The sequence below is a fragment of the Sapajus apella genome, unplaced genomic scaffold (genome assembly GCF_009761245.1).
Source record: "Sapajus apella isolate SASKATOON/1434 unplaced genomic scaffold, GSC_monkey_1.0 scaffold51, whole genome shotgun sequence".
Classification (NCBI taxonomy): domain Eukaryota; kingdom Metazoa; phylum Chordata; class Mammalia; order Primates; family Cebidae; genus Sapajus; species Sapajus apella.
In genome coordinates, this window is record NW_022436991.1 from 7038620 (window position 1) to 7059363 (window position 20744).

The 20744-nt window shown below is 53.2% G+C and overlaps 1 protein-coding gene across 3 annotated transcripts in view; it reads right to left on the reverse strand.

Moving 5' to 3' along the window:
• Window positions 1-20325, reverse strand: part of GPRC5B (G protein-coupled receptor class C group 5 member B) — a 29687-nt gene extending 9362 nt beyond the window's left edge. The window contains exons 1-2 of one of the 3 annotated variants that reach the window (XM_032242842.1): window positions 20212-20325; window positions 6274-7304 (exon numbers count right to left, since the gene is read on the reverse strand). In XM_032242842.1, the coding sequence (XP_032098733.1) occupies window positions 6274-7303 (1030 nt within the window). In that variant the 5' untranslated portion in view covers window position 7304; window positions 20212-20325. Of the gene's footprint in view, window positions 1-6273; window positions 7305-17357; window positions 17964-19462; window positions 19903-20211 lie in introns of those variants that run through there. The other 2 variants (XM_032242841.1, XM_032242840.1) reach the window with 2 other exon arrangements.
• Between the last annotated feature and the right edge of the window lie 419 nt (window positions 20326-20744).

The window sequence follows — 20744 nt, forward strand, 5'->3', positions numbered from 1 at the left end:
AATCTCTTGACCTTGTGATCCGCCAGCCTCAGCCTCCCAAAGTGCTGGGATTATAGGCATGGGCCACTGTGCCCGGCCCATTTTAATATTTTTTGTAGAGGCAGGTTCTCCCTATGTTGCCCAGGCTGGTCTCAAAATTCCTGGGCTCAAGCAATCCTCCTGCCCCAGCCTCCCAAAGAGCTGGAATACAGTCGTGAACCACGGCACCCAGCTTCATGTGAATTTTGGTGGACACACATTTGGGATGATTCAAAAGATGGCTATTTTTAAAAAGATCTGACAACATCCAAGGTTGCTGAAGAGGTGGAGAGATGGAGAGATGGGGCTTTGATGCGTTTATCAAGGAGAAGGACAGTTAACTGGTCTAACTTTCTAGGGCGCCATCTGGCAGTATGTACAGTAATTCCTCACTTAATGCCATCGAAAGCTTCTTGAAAACTGCAACTTTAAGTGAAAGAACGTACAAGAGGTTCTTGAATGGTGTCATTGTTTTGCTGAAATTGACGAGAAAAAGATCGGTTTTGTTGCACATCACTTAAAAGTCGCGTTTGCAAGAACCCTGTTAATAATGCTAAGTGAAGAGTTACTGTATTAAGATTTGCAGAGCAGACTCTTTAACCTGCATCTAGGAAATGTTTTTGCAAGGAATGAATTGATCAAAAGCCTGGAGATCAATGCATGAGAATGTTCATGGCAGTGCTGTTTATCATCGAGAGCCAGAAGCAGGCAGAGTGTTCACCAGCCGCAGATCAGAAAATTGAGTGACAGGGCCTAATGGCAAGGAGACTTGTTCTATGGCTTTGTCAGAGTCTCAAAGCCACCCATGACTCTCAAAAGGCGAAGAAACAGTGTTGTTGAATGTGATGGTTCCACTTCCTTGAAGTAAAACCAGGATGCCACAGCTACTCAAGTAGCATGGTCTTTACACTGTAAGACAACCCACCTCTGCTGCGGGCTTCCTGGGGGCCCGGTATCATTCTGAGCATTTTAGTGGCTGATCTCTTTTAATCTCTACAATAACTTTGTGAGTTCTTATTTGCAGATAGGAAACTGAGGCACAGAGAGGCTAAGCCTCATCATTAAAAGGAAACTGTAGCTCTGCAGTTACTGATGGGCAGCTACCTCCGTAACGCTGATTTAAAGCAAGCACGCTGAAGAATGCCACTTAAACCAGTGGTTTCAACCTGGTTACTTACATCTGAGAATCACTTGGAGAGCTTAAAAATACCTAATCCCAGGCCAGGCGCGGTGGCTCACGCTTGTAATCCCAGGACTTTGGGAGGCCGAGGCGGGTGGATCACAAGGTCAAGAGATCGAGACCATCCTGGTCAACATGGTGAAACCCCGTCTCTACTAAAACTATAAAAAATTAGCTGGGCATGGTGGCGTGTGCCTGTAATCCCAGCTACTCAGGAGGCTGAGGCAGGAGAATTGCCTGAACCCAGGAGGCGGAGGTTGCGGTGAGCTGAGATGGCGCCATTGCACTCCAGCCTGGGTAACAAGAGCGAAACTCCGTCTCAAAAAAAAAAAACCTAATCCCAAACTCAGACTTAATCACAACTGAGCAAGCGTTGGTAATTTTTTAAAGCAGCCCAATTGATTGTAAAGTGCAGCACAGTTAAGAAGCACTCTGCCAGGCCGGGCAAGGTGGCTCACACCTGTAATCCCAGTACTTGGGGAGACTGAGACGGGTGGATCACCTGAGGTCAGGAGTTCGAGACCAGCCTGACCAACATGGAGAAACCGCATCTCTACTAAAAATACAAAGTTAGCTAGGTGTGGCAGCCGCATGCCTGGAATCCCAGCTACGCAGGAGGCTGAGGCATGAGAATCGCTTGAACCCCGGAGGCGGAGGTTGTGGTGAGCCGAGATCGTGCCATTGCAATCCAGTCTGGGCAACGAGAGCAAAACTTTTTCTCAAAAAAAAAGAAAAAAAAGAAGCACTTTGCCCTATTGTATGTGAGGGTGGAAGCAAACCGTTGCCCCTGGGCAAAGGAATTTTAAGCAATTTTTGTTTACTATTCTTTTATTTTATTTTTTATTTGAGAAAAGGTCTGCCTTTGTCACCCAGGCTGGGTTGCAGTGGTACGATCTCAGCTCACTGTAACCTCCGCCCCCTGGGTTCAAGTGATTCTCCTACCCCACCTCCGGAGCACCTGGGATTACAAGTGTGCACCACCACGCTCAGGTATTATTTTTTTGTATTTTTAGTAGAGACAGGGTTCTTGCCACGTTGCCCAGGCTGGTCCCAACTTTTGAGTTCAGGCAATCTACCCACCTTAGCCTCCCAAAGTGCTGGGATTATAGGCGTGAGCCACCACACCTGGCCATTATTTTTACTTGCTGAACTTACACGATTCCTTGCTGATTCTATATGGCCATTATTTTTGCTTGCTGAACTTACATAATTCCTTGCTGATTATTGTTGCTTATTTGCCACCAGGAAAGAGTAAAGTATGTTTATCTAGAAAGAGGGGAATGGAAAGACAACTTCCTTGGCTTTGGAATGTGTCACTGTGAAACAGACAGGGTATGCGGCACCTCCAGACTCTCCATCACCCCCACGCCAGCCCCAGCTCTGCTGACACGAACCTGGGTTCCAGAGTCCTTGCATCTCTGGATCTTATCTGGCTGTAAAGTCTTGCCTGCATTTTTATGAGAAAGGATGAAGTAATGGAATTGAGAAAACCAACTGTTTCCCTCCCTGCTCTGCCACATCCTTACAGCCAACGATTGAACAAATTGCCTGACATCCCTGGGCCTCAGTTTTCTGCTCTGTAAAATGGGTCATGGGTCTGACTGATAGTCCTCATCTTTCCAAATGCACAGAGTTGTCCTGACATCTCCGTGAGATGGGTTACGCTTAAGTGCTTTAAGAAGAGGAGGGTAGGCCGGGCGCGGTGGCTCATGCCTGTAATCCTAGCACTTTGGGAGGCCAACGTGGGTGGGCTGCCTGAGCTCAGGAGTTCGAGACCAGCCTGGGCAACACGGTGAAACCCTGTCTCTACTAAAAATACAAAAAATTTGCCGGACGTGGCAGCGTGCGCCTGTAATCCCAGATGCTCAGGAGGCTAAGGCAGGAGAATTGCTAGACCCAGGAAGCGGAGGTTGCAGTGAGCTGAGATCATGCCACTGTAAGCTTGGGTGACAGAGCAAGACTCCATCTCTAAAAAAACATGGGCTTGCCGACCTGGAGCTTCCTGGTAGGAAAAAGAGCAACTGATACAGGCCACATCGGGATTTTCAGCCCTATCTAGAGGAGGGGCCACTAGCGTTCCCTCCTGTCGGTCTGGCCAAGGGGAGGGGGTCCATCTAATGAGAAGGAGGGACGTGGATGGTCTTGGATGGGATGGGCAGCTACTGAGCATGGTTCATGCACCAGGCCCCTGGATGAATGTCACTGAAGAGGGAATCGTGACAATCTGAAGTCCTCGGGCAAGTCATTTAATTCTCAGAACCTCCATTTATTCATCCGTAAATGAATGGGGATAATAACAAGACCTACCTCATTAGGTGGCAGTGAGGACTAATGAGCTAATGCAGGTCAAAGATTTCCAACAGTGGCTGGGCGCGGTGGCTCACGCCTGTAATCCCAGCACTTTGGGAGGCCAAGGCAGGTGATCACATGAGGTTGGGAGTTCAAGACCAGCCTGGCCAACATGGAGAAACCCAGTCTCTACTAAAAATACAAAAATTAGCCAGGTGTGGTGACACACACCTGTAATCCCAGCTACTCGGGAGGCTGAGGCAGGAGAATCACTTGAACCTGGGAGGCGGAGGTTGCAGTGAGCCAAGATCATGCCACTGCACTCCACTCCAGCCAGGGCAACAGAGCAAGACTCTGAAAAAAACAAAAAGTGTCTGACACATAGTTAGTGCCCAACAAATGATGACGATACTAGTTATTCATGTTATAACTCTGATGCATCTTCAAAGAACCGAGAAAGGGCAAGTTTATTCAATCTCAAGTGCTGGGACCCTGGCTGACTCCCTTCAAGTAACGATTCTAGGAGATACTTCTCAAGTATCGACAGCAGGGGATTTGCGTTCCTGTGCCACAACCCCTAGGCAGGACCTCACTTCTGAACCTTCCTGCAGCAGTGGCAGATAGCCCTGGGTACCTAGACAGTGTCCACCTCAGGCGCTCAGCAGATCTGTTTTTCTGCCTTGGAGCCGATGATACTTGTCCACCCGTCTCCAGAATTATAGGGGATGTTAATAACGCTGCGAGGCCCAGCGCTACGGCTCATGCCTGTCATCCTAGCACTTTGGGAAGCCGAGGTCGGGGGATCACTTAGGCTCAGGAATTCGAGACCACGCTAGACAACAAAGTGAGACCCTGTGTCTACCAAAAATAAACAATAAATGATCAGGGTCTGGCGGTGTGTGCCTGTGGTCCTAGCTACTGGGGAGGCTGAGGTGGGAGGGCTGCTTGAGCCCGGGAGGTCAAGGCTGCAGTGAGCTGTGATTGTGCCACTGCACTCTAGCCTGGGCAGCAGAGAGAGACGCAATCCCTAAAAACCAAAAACATAAACCAGAAACAAAATAACACTGGGAGATGGGAGCTGGTGGACAGATGCCCCAGCCTCCCTTTTCTTCCCAGGCCAATTCTGAGGCTCATTCAACAGAGGTCCTTAGATGATTCCCAGTGCGACTAAGCCCTGTTGCCTGTGTTGATAACCGGTTCATTAATGTACTTGTTTTATCGTTTCCGCCTTCTCAGTCTCATTCTCCCTGCCGTCTCCCTTGCAGGGACCACCTCCCCAGTAAACCACCTGCACTGGAGCCCTTATCTCAGATTCTCCTTTCAGGGGAAGCCAAGTAAGATGCACAGAGGGCGTACCAGGTACCAAGAGGGCTTTGAACTCACTGTGTTCCTTCTCCTAACAGCTCTGTGAGGTATAGTCTCTTACTGTTTCTATTTCACAGATGAGAAAAACGGAGGCTCATAAAAGCAATATAACTTGCTCAAAGCCACACACCTAGGAAGTGGCAGAGGCAGGATTTGAACCCAGACATCTGCCTCCAGGGCCCAGATTAGTATATTCCCGGTGACCGAGGTAGGAAAGGGGATGGGAGCAACCCCTCTTGCGGCCCCCTACATCCATCCAGCACATGGGTTGTAGATTCAAACACTTTGGGGGAGCCAGGGAATTAAGGTTACTATGCTATACAGCAGCTGGGTCAGGAGCAGTAGGGAGTGGTGGGGAGTGTGGGGAGCAGACAAGTAGATCCCCATCTAAAGGGCAGCCACAACGCCAGGAGGGGCCAGAGGCAGGTCCTTCCAGTGCACATGGGCTCAGGTCAGTTTCAGACCATGCAGCCGGTGGAAAAGTTGGCCCAGTGATGACAGATTCGGCTTTGCAAAAGAAGCCAGAAACCTGTATTGTTAAAACAAATTGGCTGGCAATTGGTAGGAGGGAAAAAAACTTAATATCAATCCGTATCTGAGGCTAGGCATATTGGCTCATGCAGGGCTTTGGGAGGCTGAGGTAGGAGGATCATTTGAGCCCAGGAGCTTGAGACTTGCCTGGGCCACATAATGAGACACTGTCTCTACAAAAAAAAAAAAAAAAAATCAGCTGGATATGGTGGTGCACGCATGCAGTCCCAGCTACTTGGGAGGCTGAGGTGGGAGGACTGCTTTAGCCCAGGAGTTCCAGGTTGCAGTAAGCTATGATCATGCCACTGTACTTAGCTGGGCAACATAACAAGATCCTATCTAAAACAAATAAACAAACAAAAACCCAAAACAACACACAAAAAACTCAAAACCCAAACCTTGCTGGCATGGTGGCTCATACCTGTAATCCCAGCAGTTTGGGAGGTGAAGGAGGGTGGATCACCTCAGGTCAGGAGTTCAAGACCAGCCTGGCCAACATGGTGAAACCCCGTCTCTACTAAAAATACAAAAATTAGCCAGGCCTGGTGGTGGATGCCTGTAATCCTAGCTACTTGGGAGGCTGAGGCAAGAGAATTGCTTGAACCCGGGAGGCAGAGGTTGTAGAGAAAAGAGGTTGCAGTGAACCGCGATTGTGCCATTGTGCTCCAGCCTGGGCAACAAGAGCGAAATGCCATCTCAAACAAACAAACAAACAAACAACCCAAGCCCACATCTGGGTCAGTTTCAGCGTAGGAGCTAACATTTGTGGGCTCTGATCTGCTAGGACTGCCCCAGGCACTGGGGCCACCCATCCCCACTGGAGAGGAAGAAGAGCATCTTTTGGGATGAACATCCCTGGGCCTCACCCAGCTGGGCAATGCCCACTTTACCTGCATTGTGTTCATCCATGGAGAAGGCCTTGTTCTCCATATAGGCCCGTGGCAGCTGCACGTCCTCCTCGAAGGCTGTCTCCCGCATCCTGGGCTGCGAAGTGTCGAAGTAGTTGGGCGTGTTCTCCTGCAGGGCCGGGAGAAGGGTGCAGTGGATCTCAGGGATGGCGTGGAAGACGACGAAGACCCAGCCGCTGGCCGCCAGCGTGATGGCCAAGGTGGGGTCGTTCCAGGTATCTCCTTGCTGCAGCGTGACGTTGCCGAAGAGGTACATGGTGGTCCAGGCCACCCAGATGAGCACAGAGAGGAAGGCCGTGATGAGGAGGAAGGCCCCGTTCAGCTTCCACCTCTTGAATTTGCCACACAGCGTGAAGAGGGCCAGCCCCAGGGTGACCACGAGCAGTACCATGTCGTAGATGAGGGCCATCACGAAGTCCATGGGCTCATAGGCACAGGCTGGCCTCGTGTCACGCAGCACGGTGAGCACCAGCCACTCGACAGCGATGATGACCTGCACCAGCATGAGGCACAGCGCCAGGCCCACCAGCTGCCAGCCCGCAGGGCCCGTGCCATGCCGCACCAGCCTCCGCACGCGCCATGCCTGGCTCAGCAGGCAGGAGAAGCAGAGCGCAAAGAGGACGCCCCAGAGGAAGCGGCGGACAGAGCAGATGGTCTCGTCCTCCTGGATGATGAAGGCGAATGTCAGCCCGAAGAGGCCCAGGGTCCCCAGGAGGAAGAGAAAGTGGAGGCCCACGGGGCTCTTCTTCTCCTTCTCCTTGATGAATGGCAGCCGCACCAGGAGGATGAGCATCAGGAGCAGCGTGATCAGGGCGCCCGCCCCGGCCACCGCCTCCACCACGATGCCCCAGATGGCGTCCAGGTCGCACAGGGACACGTACTGAGGGAGAAGGTCCAGCCCACAGCCTCGGGACGTGCTGGCGTTTTCAGAGGCCACCGAGGTGATCACGAAGAGCAGGAGGAAGGTGAGCACCTGGTGAGCTCTCATCTTTCTCTCTGATGCCACGAACATTCTAGAAAAGCCAAGGGGGAGGATGGTTGGGGGGAACCAAAGATCAATTCACTGGAAGACTCCCTGTCTCCTGACTTCTTGAAGACCTGCCTCATTTCAAACCTGCAAGTGCGCACAGCACCTCTGCACATGGAGGAAAAATTGCCCCTTTCTCCAGGCAGGGAGGGCTTGGGTCCCATCTGTACCCTTGGCTGGGTGCAGGGAAGAACTTTGAATCATCTTTGCTGGTGGCTGGAGGACAGGGTGGGAAGGAGGCCAAATTCTCTGTGTACCCTTTTGTATTCTTTGAATTTGATACTCTGTGCCATGTCTGACCTCTCAAAAAATAAGGGGAAAAAATGAAATTTTAAAGAGACAGCCACAGGCCAAGTGCTGTGCTAGGAGAATGAATGGCACGCCTTACCCGGTCTCAGCCTCTCGAGGCTGACAGCTAACATTTACTGCCGACTGACCCCGGGCCAGGAAATGGATGCACCTAGTCCTCACAATGCTCCTATTAGGACCTCCATCTTACATGTGACAATACAGGGTCTCCAGGAGGTGACAACCTTTGCACAAGGTCACACAACTCAACTCCTGGATTCGACCTCACTCCGAAGACTCATAGCATTGCTTTTTTTTCTTTTTTTTTTGAGATGGAGTCTCTTTGTTGCCCAGGCCGAAGTGCAGGGGCGCGATCTTGGCTCACTGCAGCCTCTGCCTCCCAGGTTCAAGCGATTCTCCTGCCTCAGCTTCCTGAGTAGCTGGGATTACAGGTGCGTGCCACCATGCCTGACTAATTTTTTTTTTTTTTGTATTTTTAGTAGAGAAGAGATTTCGCCATGTTGGCCAGGCTGGTCTCGAACTCCTGACCTCAAGTGATCCACCCACTTTGGCCTCCCAAAGTGCTGGGCTGCCAGCGTTTCAAATGTAGTAAACACAAAAGCAGCTGTCTTCCTTGGTTCCACGCTGTGTCTCTCCCTCACCTCCCACGCTCGCTTTCTAGAACATCTCTGGAGGATTCCCCGGAGTGCGTCTCTCCCTGGGAAACCTGCAGAATTCTCCCTGCTGCCTTCTCTCTTGCCGGGATACGAGCTGGACGCCACACAGCAGCCTCACTGACTTGGGCTAACCCAAGTCTCCTCTTGCCCCTCTGTTCCCTCTGCCTGGCCACTCCCCTTCCCTGTGCTGAGCTCAGCTCTGCTGCCGTCCCTCAGACCTTGGCCAAGGTCACACCCCACTCCTCTCCACCACAGCCTCTGGTCTAATCGCGTTGGTCATTTTTTGCCTGTTTACTTTGTTTCTCCCTTCCCTTCCTCCTGTCCTTCCATCCTGACTTCCTTCATCGCAAGAAGTGGCAGGGCAGGGACATGGTCTCTCTTGTTCACCGGCAGACAAGGCTCCCTCAGTCTTGGCACACCTGACATTTGGGCTGGATCGTTCTGTCGTGGGGGACTGTCCTGTGCACTGGAGGATGTTTAGCAGCATCCCTGGGCTCTGGTAATACCGGATACCAGTAGCACGTCCCCTCCTCCAACTATGACAACCCACAATATCTCTAGACACTGTCAGATGTCCCCTGGGGGAGCAAAATCGCCTGGACGAGAACCACTGGTGTAGACTCAAGTGCAACACACAGCACCTGGCATGAAGTAGATGTTTAGTAAATATGAATGAATGGGAAACATAGTCAGGACCATCCTCTACCTCATGGCTACTAGCTCCTGGTTTTGAAGGGAGCCTGGTCTTTGGGAAAGCCACAGCCTGCACAGCTGGCTGGATGCTCATTTCCCGGTATCTCAAGCCAGCCTTACTGCCCCCGCCCAGCTCACGTGTGGGGTTGCAACCAGCTGCCTTCCCAGGGCTCCAGTGCGTCCCTGGGGCTTCCCTAAGTAAATGCGGTATCGACCACCTCTCTGTAACGGAGATCCTATGAGCATCTCAGATCCTGCCCTGGCTGTGAGGCCTTCCAGTGGCATAAATTATTGATGCTACTGAAGGAAAAGGTGCCTGAGGCTGTTGGGCTCATGTCCTTTGCCTATTGATGAGAGGAGGCAGGCTTGCAATGGAAGACATCTGGCCAGCATCCCGCGCCGGCCTCCTGCTCAGGCACATGCAGGGGTGAGGACGGACTCCACGCACTGACTGTCAGCCTGCAGTCCACCACATATTCGTGGTCCTGCCACGTTGGCCACTGGCGTGCCACTGCAGCTACTTACGCTTTGTCCACACGTCACCTGGGCAGTTATTTACTTAACTTTTGAATCAACTCTCTTAAAAGAAAACTAAACACATTCAAGTACTTATCTCCAGACATTTAAAAATTGCTCATTGAGACCACGGTGGCTCATGCCTATAATCCCAGCAGTCTGGGGCGCTGAGGCAAGAGGATCACTTGCGCACAGGAGTTAGAGACCAGCCTGGCCAACATGGTGAAACCCCGTCTCTACTAAAAATAAAAAAAATTAGTCAGGCATGGTGCCACATGCCTGTAGTCCCAGCTACTCGGGAGGCTGATGCAGAAGAATCACTTGAACCCGGGAGATAGAGGGAGGTTTCAGTGAGCCGAGATCGTGCGACTGCACTCCAGCCTGGGCAACAGAGCAAGACTCTGTCTCAAGAAATACATAAATAAAAAATAAAATAAAATTACTCGTTGATGTGACCCATGTTGCATACCCACTGGGCACATTTCAACCTATCAACCTTTGGAGAAACATCATCCTAGACGTAACTGCTTGTCACGAGGTCCTAAAAGCCCACGAGGGATCAAAAATTATGAACTGGAGGTGTCAGAACAAAATGCCACCAGTCCCTGACCTGGTAGAGGGGGCCTGGAGTGGATTTCCCTGAGACATCTCATCAATGGCCAGCTCAGTGAGGAGACTTCTCAGCAAGTTTCAGCAAGCGATGCCCCAGGCAGCCTCTCTAATCCTATCCAGCCCCAGGGTGGCTGTGAGGATGACAGGAGGCAGGAATGTGCTTTTCAGTCCTGACTGCTACCCCGTCCCCAACCCCTCCTCCCCCGTAGGTCCGCAGTTCCAAATCATGTGCAGTTTGGACCCCCAGGGGACATTTGAAAATGTCTAGAGACATTTTTGGTTGTCAGAACTAGGGAGGGAGATGCAATTGGTATGGGGGATCTCGGAGACCAGGAACGCCACTAGACATCCTATAATAGGACAGCTCCTGCCAGAAAGGATTATCTGGCCTACGGGTTACCTGTGCCAAGGTGGAGCAATTACAGACAGGGTTGATGGGAAAGATGCCATGAACCCAGTCAGGCCCCTCAGCAGCAGGCCTGCACCCTGCGTCTCTTTGCAAGAACGTGTTCCTTTTTTTTTTTTTTTTGAAATGGACACTCACTTTGTTGCCTAGGCTGGAGTGCAGTGGCGCGATCTCTGCTCACTGCAACCTTCACCTCCTGGGTTCAAGCAATTCTCTGTCTCAGCTTCCCAGTAGCTGGGATTATAGGTGCCTGCCGCCATGCCCGGCTAATGTTTGTATTTTTATTAGAGACGGGGTTTCACCATCTTGGCCAGGCTGGTCTTGAACTTCTGATATGGTCCACCTGCCTCGGCCTTCCAAAGTGCTGGGATTACAGGCGTGAGCCACCGTGCCTGGCCAAGAATGTGGCCTCCTTAAACTATTTGCATTCACTCTCGGAGGGGGATGTCTTTTCCAGGCCTGGCTGCAAATTGGGACTTTGGTTTCTCCACTCCTCCCACTTCCTGCTCAGCTGTGCAGCCACAGCAGAGTACCTGTCCAGAGGGCGCCAACACCAAGATGGCAACCAAGCTTCTGAAATGGTGCAGAGCTCTACGGCCGTGGTCTGGGTCTCCAGCTCCCGACTCCTCTCTGACATGGGAAGTGGATACACTCTTGCTTTCTGTTTTCATCTCTGAGGGTGGAACTCTGTCTTCCGGGACAGCTGTTGTTTTTGCTGTCCAGCATCCGGCTCTCCCACTTCTGGAAAGAGTACCTGATTTTCCCTTGGAGAGACAGCTACCTTGTATCTGAGCTCCCAGGATGGGCATCTGTTCAAGCCTGGCCAATCAGAGCATTTGTGCTACCCTAAGCCACAGTGAGTGACCCACGGACAGGCATGTGGCCTGAGCCAGACCCATGAGAATCAGCTTTAGGATTGTTCTAGCACTCACTGGAAAGAGGTCTTCCCTTTCTGCTGGGATTGAAAAACTACGAGGATGGAGGCTGGAAGCTGGAGAACACATTTGCCATCATGGGGTGAGAACCTGTCTGAGAGTAAAGCTGTCCCAGAGGAAACGGCCATGGGATGGGCAACGTCCTAATACACTGAACGGCTGGATTCATCCATGCCTGAAGCCAGCCTGGTGTTTCCAGTTCCAGCAGCCAATTAACTCCCCCTAGTCCTCCCCACCTCCCTGCTCCCTTTTTTTGGATTAAGCCAGTTTGAGCTGGATTTCTATCCCTTGCCAACAAAGAAGTTCTAGTATTCTTCCTACATCTTATGGCCCCCTTCTTCCAGGAAGTCCTCCCTACCCAACATCTGAGCATATAGATGCAATGGATGGCACCATTTGTCTTAAGTGGGTCATTATCATTGCCAAGGCTGCCCATGAGGTGACAGCCACCCCACTCCATAGAACAACACCCAGGATGGTTGGGGAGGGGTGTGGCACACTGCCTCACACACCAAAGCTAAGGCAGCTCATCTAGGATTTCTGGGGGATTCATAAATGCCCCCCCAGAGTTGCCTATTGCAGCCAAAGTGACAATAACTAGTTAACCCTTACAGTGCTGGAGAGCTGGCACTCCATGTACTTCACGTATATGAATACCTAATGGTCCACATTATCATTCTATAAGGTAAGTACTATTACTGTCTCCATTTTACAGGAGATAAAACCTGCTACAGGGAGGTCAGCAGGCTTGTCCAAGGTCACGCAGCTACAAAGAGGTGACGGCAGGAAGCAAGTAGTCGTACTGGGTTTTTGCTACACCCTGAAGTCCTAGAAGTATCACTTGTTGAGTCTTTGGCCGGCAAGTCAATAAAAGTAGCTTCTCCCTGGCCCGGCACGGTGGCTGATGCCTGTAATCCCAGCATTCTGGGAGGCCGAGGCAGGCGGATTACTTAGGGTCAGGAGTACCAGACCAGTCTGGCCAACATGATGAAACCCTGTTTCTACTAAAAATATAAAAATTAGCCAGGGTTGGTAGCATATGCCTGTGACCCCAGCTACTTGAGAAGCTGAGGCAGAAGAATCGCTTGAACCTGGGAGGCGGAGGTTGCAGTGAGCCATGATCGCACCACTGCACTCCAGCCTGGGCAAGAGAGTGAGACTCTGTTTTTTTTTTTTTTTAAGTAGATTCTCCCTGTCCTTGTCAATACTTTTGATTTTTGTCTTTGTAGCGTGTACCTCAATTTTCAATTATTTTATTTTATTTTTTTGAGACAGAGTCTTGCTCTGTCGCCCAGATTGGAGTGCAGTGGTGCAATCTCAGCTCACTGCAACCTCCACCTCCTGGACTCAAGTGATTCTCCTGCCTCAGCCTCCCAGGTCACTGGGATCACAGGCACCCGGCTAATTTTTGTATTTTGGTAGAGATGGGGTTTTGCCATGTTGGCCAGGCTGGTCTCGAACTCCTGACCTCAAGTGATCTGCCCAACCTGGCCTCCCAAAGTGCTGGGATTACAGACCTGAGCCACCACACCGGGCCAGGTTATTTTATTTGTATTACTCTTTTGGTCTGTTCCTCACCATTCCCCTCCTCCCTCAACCCCTACCCCATGCCCAGGACCTTGTCTGTCTTGTGCTGCACCAATTCCCCCATGCCGGGCACATGGGCAGTGCTCACGATCCAGTTGCTGAATGAATGGATAAATGTGATCTCCAAACCTCACATCACCCCAAAAGGGCGGGTGTTCTCATTCCCATTTACAGAGGAGGAAACTGAGGGTCTGAGAGGTTTATGTCAAAGTTTGGTTCTTGGGCTGGCAAGAGCAGCAGCATCACCATGGGGCTCATTAGAAATGCAGATTCTCAGGAAGTGGGTCCAGCCTCCAGTGCTTCCACAAGCGCTGCAGGCGATGCTAGGCTGTACTGAGGCTGGATACACAAGAACACGGACGGCAGCGAGAGCTGGAACCCAGGGCCCCAGCTCCTTCACCTCCCCACCCCAGCCCAAGAGAAGGCAGGCAATGCCCATGATCTGCTGTGGCCCCTGGCAGGTAAGCCCCCATCCTGCCAAATTAGCCACCTGGTGCCTCCCACCCCTGAGAGTTGGGCAGCTCTCCAGGAGCCCCAAAAGGAACGGTACCAGATTAGAGGTTTTGAGTCAGCCTCGAGGCAGGGCTGATTGGGACAGGATGAATATATGGCAACAAACCCGTGGGATGCAGGCGTGTGCTTCTCAAAAGGAGTAATGAATAAATGTGAACGAATGCTCAAGACTCAGCTCACATGCTAATTACCTCTGCTGCCAGCCAGGCTCCTAGAAATGTGACTCACTCAGATGCTCCCAAATATACTGCATCTCCCTCTCTCCTCTCTCTGCCTGTCTCTCTCTCTCACACACACACACACACTCTGCAGAGGGGCCGGAAGCAGCTAGCAGGTGGAGGAACAGCATACTCTCTCTCTCCACGTGCTGGGGCCTACAGAGACCAGAACGTAGGTGGGCAGGATTCCTTGCATGAGAAGGAAAACAAGGCCTGCCCATAGGCTACACCAAGGCCATACCTCGGAGTGAACTTAGCAAATCAGACCTCCTAGTTTCTGACAATGTCCCCACGCTACCTGCTAGGACCTTGTGGCTCTGGGCAGCTGCCATAAGGTGCCTCATCTGTAAAACAAAGGTGGTAACAGTGTCCACTCCATGGGGTGATGGTGAGGGTTAAAATAATTAGGGTTTAGGACAGTAGTTAACGGGGGAAGTACTTTATATAAGACGTCTATTAAATAAATACAAAAGGCCAGGCGAGGTGGCTCACACCTGTAATCCCAGCACTTTGGGAGGCCCAAGGCAGGCAAATTGCTTGAGCCCAGGAGTTGGATGCCAACCTGGGCAACATGGTGAAACCCCGTCTCTACAAAAATACAAATATTCGGTGGTATGTGCCTGTAATCCCAGCTACTCAGGAGGCTAAGGTGGGAGGATCACTTGAGCCCAAGAGTTTGAGGCTGCAGTGAGCCATGATCCAGACACTTCACTTCAGCCTAAGTGGCAGCGGAAGACGCTGATCAAAATATAATAATAATAAAAGGAAATAAATACAAAGACAAAAAAAGATTGGCAAATGCTCCCTTGTCTGAGGTGCTGAGCTCTTCTGAAACAGATTTTGCTAGAACGAGCGATTGCCATGGAAATGGTGTTGTAATGAGGTGGCTCGCCTAGGTGTTTGTCCACTGCTGGCTTCCAAGCTCAAGTAATCCCAGCACTCTGGGAGGTCAAGGTGGGAGACTGCTTGAGGCCAGGAGTTCAAGACCAGCCTGGGCAACATAGCAAGACTCTGTCTCTGTTATAAATACAATGAAATAAAATTTAAAAAGAAAAGGGTGTGTTGTAATGAGGTTGCTCGTTTGTTCACTGCTGGCTCCTGGCCTTCCCCATCACACACCGACCAAAGAGCTCCCTGAGGTGGTGTGAAGGGGAGACGCCTTTAGGGGTGGTTGGCCCTGGGGACTCTCAACACCAGCAGCAGGTGCTCTAAGTGGGAGCCTCGCTGTGGAGGGAGAACCCAGGGCAGAGGACCTTGGGGTGCTCTGAAACCAGGCATCTCTCTTGCAGAGCCCAGACACCCGGAGACCAGATACCAGCCATTCTCTTGGGAACCAGCATCCCCATCTTCCCTTTCAGCCTCGGGAAAGGAGACGTGAAATGTATAAAACCGTTCTAGAACATTGTTACTGGCCTTGCTCCAGCTACTACCAGTGAGGCTCTACCCTGGGTTCCCCCAACATCAGCTATGTCCCCTCCCTGTGTCTAGCAGGTTAGAGGCATCTTAACCCACCTTCTCTAGGATGGTGGTAGGCACTGGGACACAGAAGGGAAAGATAAAATGAGCAGTAGGGGTGGGGGTGGATTTCCTAGCCCTGCGCATATACCCAGCACCCAGTACCCACATGAATACAGGTACACAGTTGACACTCCCATCAGACTGAAAGGCCTCAGTGGGAAACAGGCCAGAGGAGGGGAGTCAGACAGAGCTGTGTGACACTGGGCATTACTTAACCTCTCTGAACCTTAACCTCTCTGAACCTCAGTCTCTTCATCTGTAAAATGGGGATAATGATAGAGCCCTCTTACAAGGCTGATGAAAAGTACATGAAAAATACTCAGTTTGGGCCTGGCGCGATGGCTCATGCCTATAATCTCAGCACTATGGGAGGCAGGAGATTGCTTGGGACAGGGAGTGCAAGACCAGCCTGGGCAACGTAGGAAGACTGTCTCTATTATAAATAAAAGAAGAAAAGTCAGGTTGGTGCCCGACACAGAGGAAGCAACAGCTTTTTAGTGAATTACTTGTTAAAAAGACAATCACGCCTGTAATGCCAGCACTTTGGGAGGCTGAGGTGGGCAGATCACTTGAGGACAGGGGTTTGTGACCAGCCTGGCCAACATGGTGAAAACCTGTCTCTATTACAAAGACAAAAATCAGCCAGGCGTGGTGGTGCACACCTGTAATCCCAGCTACTCAGGAGGCTGAGGCAGGAGAATCTCTTGAACCTGGGAGGCGGAGTTTGCAGTGCGCCGAGTTTGTGCCACTGCACTCCAGCCTGGGGGACAGAAAGTTAAACTCTGTCTCAAAAAAGAAAAGACAAGCATGATTCTCATTTTCCTGTTAGGACAATGAAGGCAGAGAGGTCAGAAGAACTGGCCAGAGGCTTACTGGAATTTACAGGCCAGCCTGGGACTAGAACCCATTTCTCCCAGCTCCTGACCTCAAGGCCTTTCCGCTGCATCCCTGTTCTGAACCCTCCACGTCTGGCAGAGGCCCAGGATGGAGCTGCAGAGCCCGTCCCCAAGCCCCTCAGCATCACACTCAGTCCCAGCTCACTCCATTTCCTGCTCTGCAGGATTAAACTGTTACAAGGTTTCCTGACTTTAAGCTCTTTCCCAGACCCGCAGTTCCCACCCTCTGATATCTTTTCCAAGCTACTGGATCTCCTGATCTTCCTTTCCCATTGCTGACTAGACCACTGGCAAATTTGAGGGCTCTCAAATTACAGAATCCTCCCTAGGTTAGTAAACAGGGTTGCAAGAACACAAGCTCTGTGATCCATGAATATGCAAAACAGCTCCAGTCCTGTAAATAAAAGCAATCATTTAAATGCAAATTGCATCCTTGGCTGCCCAATCCACGGTGGTTGGTTCCTCTCAGGCTGTAATTCCGAGGAGAAAATGTGACTAACTCGGAACCCCCAGGAAGCTATGCGAGTAAGTGCTTATGGGGCTGCGGGGAACTGCTTCTAAGTAGGGAGTGGATTTTAAAGCCTGAGCTGCTCCTCCAGTTGGCTTGCAGTGGCTGGCCAGGCTCAAAGTGGTCCCCCAAGGCTGGACAGAGCCCCTTGGAGGCTCCCAGTGTCTCTTTATCCCCATGGGCAGTATGGAAAACAGGGCTATTTTCCATCTCCTTGTGGACATCAGGGGAGCATCTGCAAATCAGATCCCATGGCCTCCTGCTCAAAACCCTCCAAAGGTTCACTGGTTCAAACAATAAACCCTAAACTCCTTTCCATGGCCCAAAATATTGGGACCTGGCTGGTCCCTACCTTTTCCCTATCCCCACCCCCAAATCTGCCTACAGCTGCAGCCACAATGGCCTTTGTTCAGTTCCTCTAAGCTCATTCCCACCTCCAAGCTTTTGCACTCACAGTGCCTTCCTCCAGGATCAGCCTCCCCCAAGAACTCCCAGCAGCGGCCCCGCCTGTAGCTGGGCTCCACTCAAATGTCACTCCCCAAACAGTCTCCTCAGGTACATACACCCCTGTCACCTTCTTTTACACCACCCCATCTTATTTTCTGGCCGTCCTTATCCCAATCGGATTTCAGATCCATTTGCTATGGGTTTGTTTAGTGTTTGTCCACTCACCTCCCCAGATTCGAGAGAGCAGCGGTTTTGTCCGCTGCATACGAGGCAGTGTCTAGGCACCCAGCTCTGTGCCTGGCACGTCTTGAAATACCATACTAATCCAATGAAGATTCTGAGTTTATCTTTCTAACAAAACTGCCTGTCTTGCTGCCTGTGCCCCCAAATGGCCGCTCCTTCCCCTGGAATCTCCTTCCCTTCCCAACTTAGCTGACCCCTTTCCAGACTTAGAGCAGGGAGCAGAGAGAAAACCGTTCACTCCACAGTCTTAAGATACCAAACTGGCCGGGAGGGTTTCCAAACGACAGATGCCAATTTGCATTCTATTTACATTTCATTTGCATGCAGTGTAACTCAAAGCCTGAATCCTCCTCAAGGCCCGTGTCCCCACCGAAGAAACTTCTGAATTAAGAAGGTTCCTTGGCTGAAGTGCCGGGGTTTTTGTGCCAGATCCCTCCCCAACTGCTCTTGTCTTTGCGGGGTCCCCCAGAGCTTTCTGGGCTCTGTTCAGGTGCCCCCCGGCCTGGTGCAGTTGGGCGGCAAATGCGGCGCGTGGGCTGGGGCCCCAGGCGGGGACTCCGCTGCCCGCCACACTCCAGGGGCCTTTGTCCGCGCTCCAAGGAGCCGCCCCCTTAGCGAACGGGGGACGTGAAAGCGGGGACTGGCTAGGCCTGGGTGTGACCAAGCAAGGACGGAGGAGTGAACCCACTGCACGGGGGAGACTTCTGGGGCAAGGTCGGTGGTCCTCCCCCGGGCTGTCTAATCCGGGCCAAGGCGGGTGCAGGCTCCTCCCGCGCGCTCCCTTTTCGGCCCAAGCGCTGGGGACCCCGGGTTTGTGGGGTCTTCGTAGGGCTGGAAGCCCGTGTTCCCCAAGGAGAGGGGACAGAGCACAGGTCTAGTCCTTACCCCCAGCCTAGCCACCTCTCCCAGAGGTCTCAGTGCCCCCAGTCTGTAAAGGAAACCTCACTGCCCCCACCCCGCGCCATTGTATGCAGTCGCCCCCTCCTTCCCACTCCTCCTCGTCATTCGCCCCCAGCCCAGGTCTCAGCTCTGCCCTCTCCCCGCCTCTTCCCGCGGTGTCCCCCCTCCCCTTGCTGAGTAATGCGCACTCACTGCCGGCTGCGGGCTTGGCCCCCAGTCCCTGCGACAGGTGCCGCTGTTCTCCCCCAGAGTCCAGCCCTTGCGCCCCCGGCTGCGTCTGCCCTGTCCACGGTCAGCCCCCCACGCGGCTCCAGGACCAGCCCGCAGCTCCTCACGCACGAGGAGTCACTAGGACGTGGCTGGGCTCCTTTATGCTCCCAGCTGCCGTTCACCTGTGGTCGGTCAGAGACCCTCCTGGGAGACTTGGATTTCTACCGGGTCCAGACACAGTCCTCCTTCCCGAGTAAAGGTCCCCAGGCCTTCCCCTCCCCCGCCCCGCCCTCTACGGCTCTGCTCACAAGGCACGGGGTTCCTCTCGCCCAGATCCCGCATCTCCCCTGGCAATGAACTCCCTGGCTGGGGGTGAAGGGGGCGCTTACAAAAACACAAGAAGCGGATCCTCCCCATCCTCCCAATTCCACGGCGGGAAAAGTTTCTGGGGTCCCCACGGTGTCCTCCACCGCATCCACGCGGCTCGCACTCACCGAGCCCCGCGGCCCCACAGCGCCGACGCTCCCGCTGGCCTTCGGCCCCAGTCACATCTCTGCAGCACGGCCGCGGCCCCCGCTACACGCACGCCGGCCTGCGGGTCCAGCTTCACTGCAGCGCCTGCCAGAGCCGCCGCGCGAGGCGCCCCCTGGCCCGGCCAGCGCTGCAGCAGCGGCTGCGGCCCCGCCTCCGCCCCCGGCCGGCCCCGCCCCCGGGCCTCCGCTCCCCACCCCCGGCCCCCCCCAACCCCAGAGGTGGTTCCGCGCGGGGCTAGGCGCCGCCTGCCTGCACCCCCGGGGCCCAAGCTGTGGCTATTAGCCTGGATCGCTGAGACGATCACCCCCACCTCCCTCCCGTGTCCCCAATTTGGGGACGTTCCCCCCACAACCACAGTGCGCCCATAAACAGTCCAGACGAGCCTGCAACTCCCCAGGGTAGATCCATTTGCAGGAACAGCCCCTTCCAGCCAATACACTTACCGAGGGGGACCGCGACCGAGGGTTACGGAGGGATCCCAGTGCAGGAGCCTTCCCGCGCCCAGGCCACGCTCCAAGGTGGGTTCATAAGCAGTAACTTCCCCGAAACACACCAGCACCGGGTCCAGGACGCGGAGAGGCTCAATCTCGCCGAGCGTCTTCCAAAGCCACCAACGCCCCGGTGTACACCTAGGTACACACACACCGTTAGGCCTCCTCGAGGCAGGTTCCCTCCTGGACACACTCTCTTCTCTCTCCTCTGTACCCACCTCCCAGGTGTCCTTGTCCCCTAACGCACACTGAGCCCAACACCCGTGTCCTCGGCCCCTTCAAACACACACGTCCACACGGGGCACCCCTCACGTGGGTCCCTGCGCAGGATCGCCACCACCCCTAGCGCACACATCACCCACGTACGCACACGTCCACAGCCCTCCAGGGCGCACACACTCAGCGGCCCAGGCCACTGGCCTTGCGCTCTGCAGGCGCTCAGGGCACAGCCCGGACACGTGCCTGCGGGGCGGCCGTGGGACCTGCTTGAAGGAGGGGCCCGGGGCAGCCTTCCGCCTGGGCACTGAGTCCCCCTCACCCCGTCCTAGTCCACTGGCCTCTCCGAGGTCAGCAATGCCTCGCCTAGGCTTGGGAGCTGCGCTCCGGCACCTCATATAGGGCTGGTTACCTGGGTGACCTTCGGACCAGCAAACCCGGGCAGTTTCAGGTGCCCCCCCCCCCACCCAAAGCCAGCAACAGACCTTTGAGCAGCATCCCTTCCCCGCACTCCAGATTCTCAGGGTGAGATTTCCTTCCCCACTCCGCGGTCCCCCCCGCCACCCTGCCGCTCGTCGTCACAACCCTCCCAGCCACATTAAGACATCATAGTAAGAGGACGGACCCCTGCTCCTCTCTCCCGGGGGCTGCAGGGAGGTGGGATGCAGAAGAACACTGCCTTCTGGGAATAGTTTCAGTCTCTGATCTTTGGGGACCGTGGCCTTCCAGATACTCCCATCCCTTCCCGCGAGCCTCCAGCCTCCCAGTTCCGGTCTCGGTTAGGCCACATCCCCTTTGGGCAAGTCTCTCTGGGATACCTTTTATTATAGTCAAAGGAAAATGGAAGGGAGGAACCATAAAGGCAGTGTTCCCCATCTCCCCCGCCTGGATTATTTGCATGGATCCTCAGAGCCTGGAACAGTGCCAGGTACACAGTAGGCGTTCATTAAACATTTGCAGGACGACCCTTTCCTAGTGTGTTCCCGCCAGACTGCTCTTTTGGAAAGTGGGTGGGCAC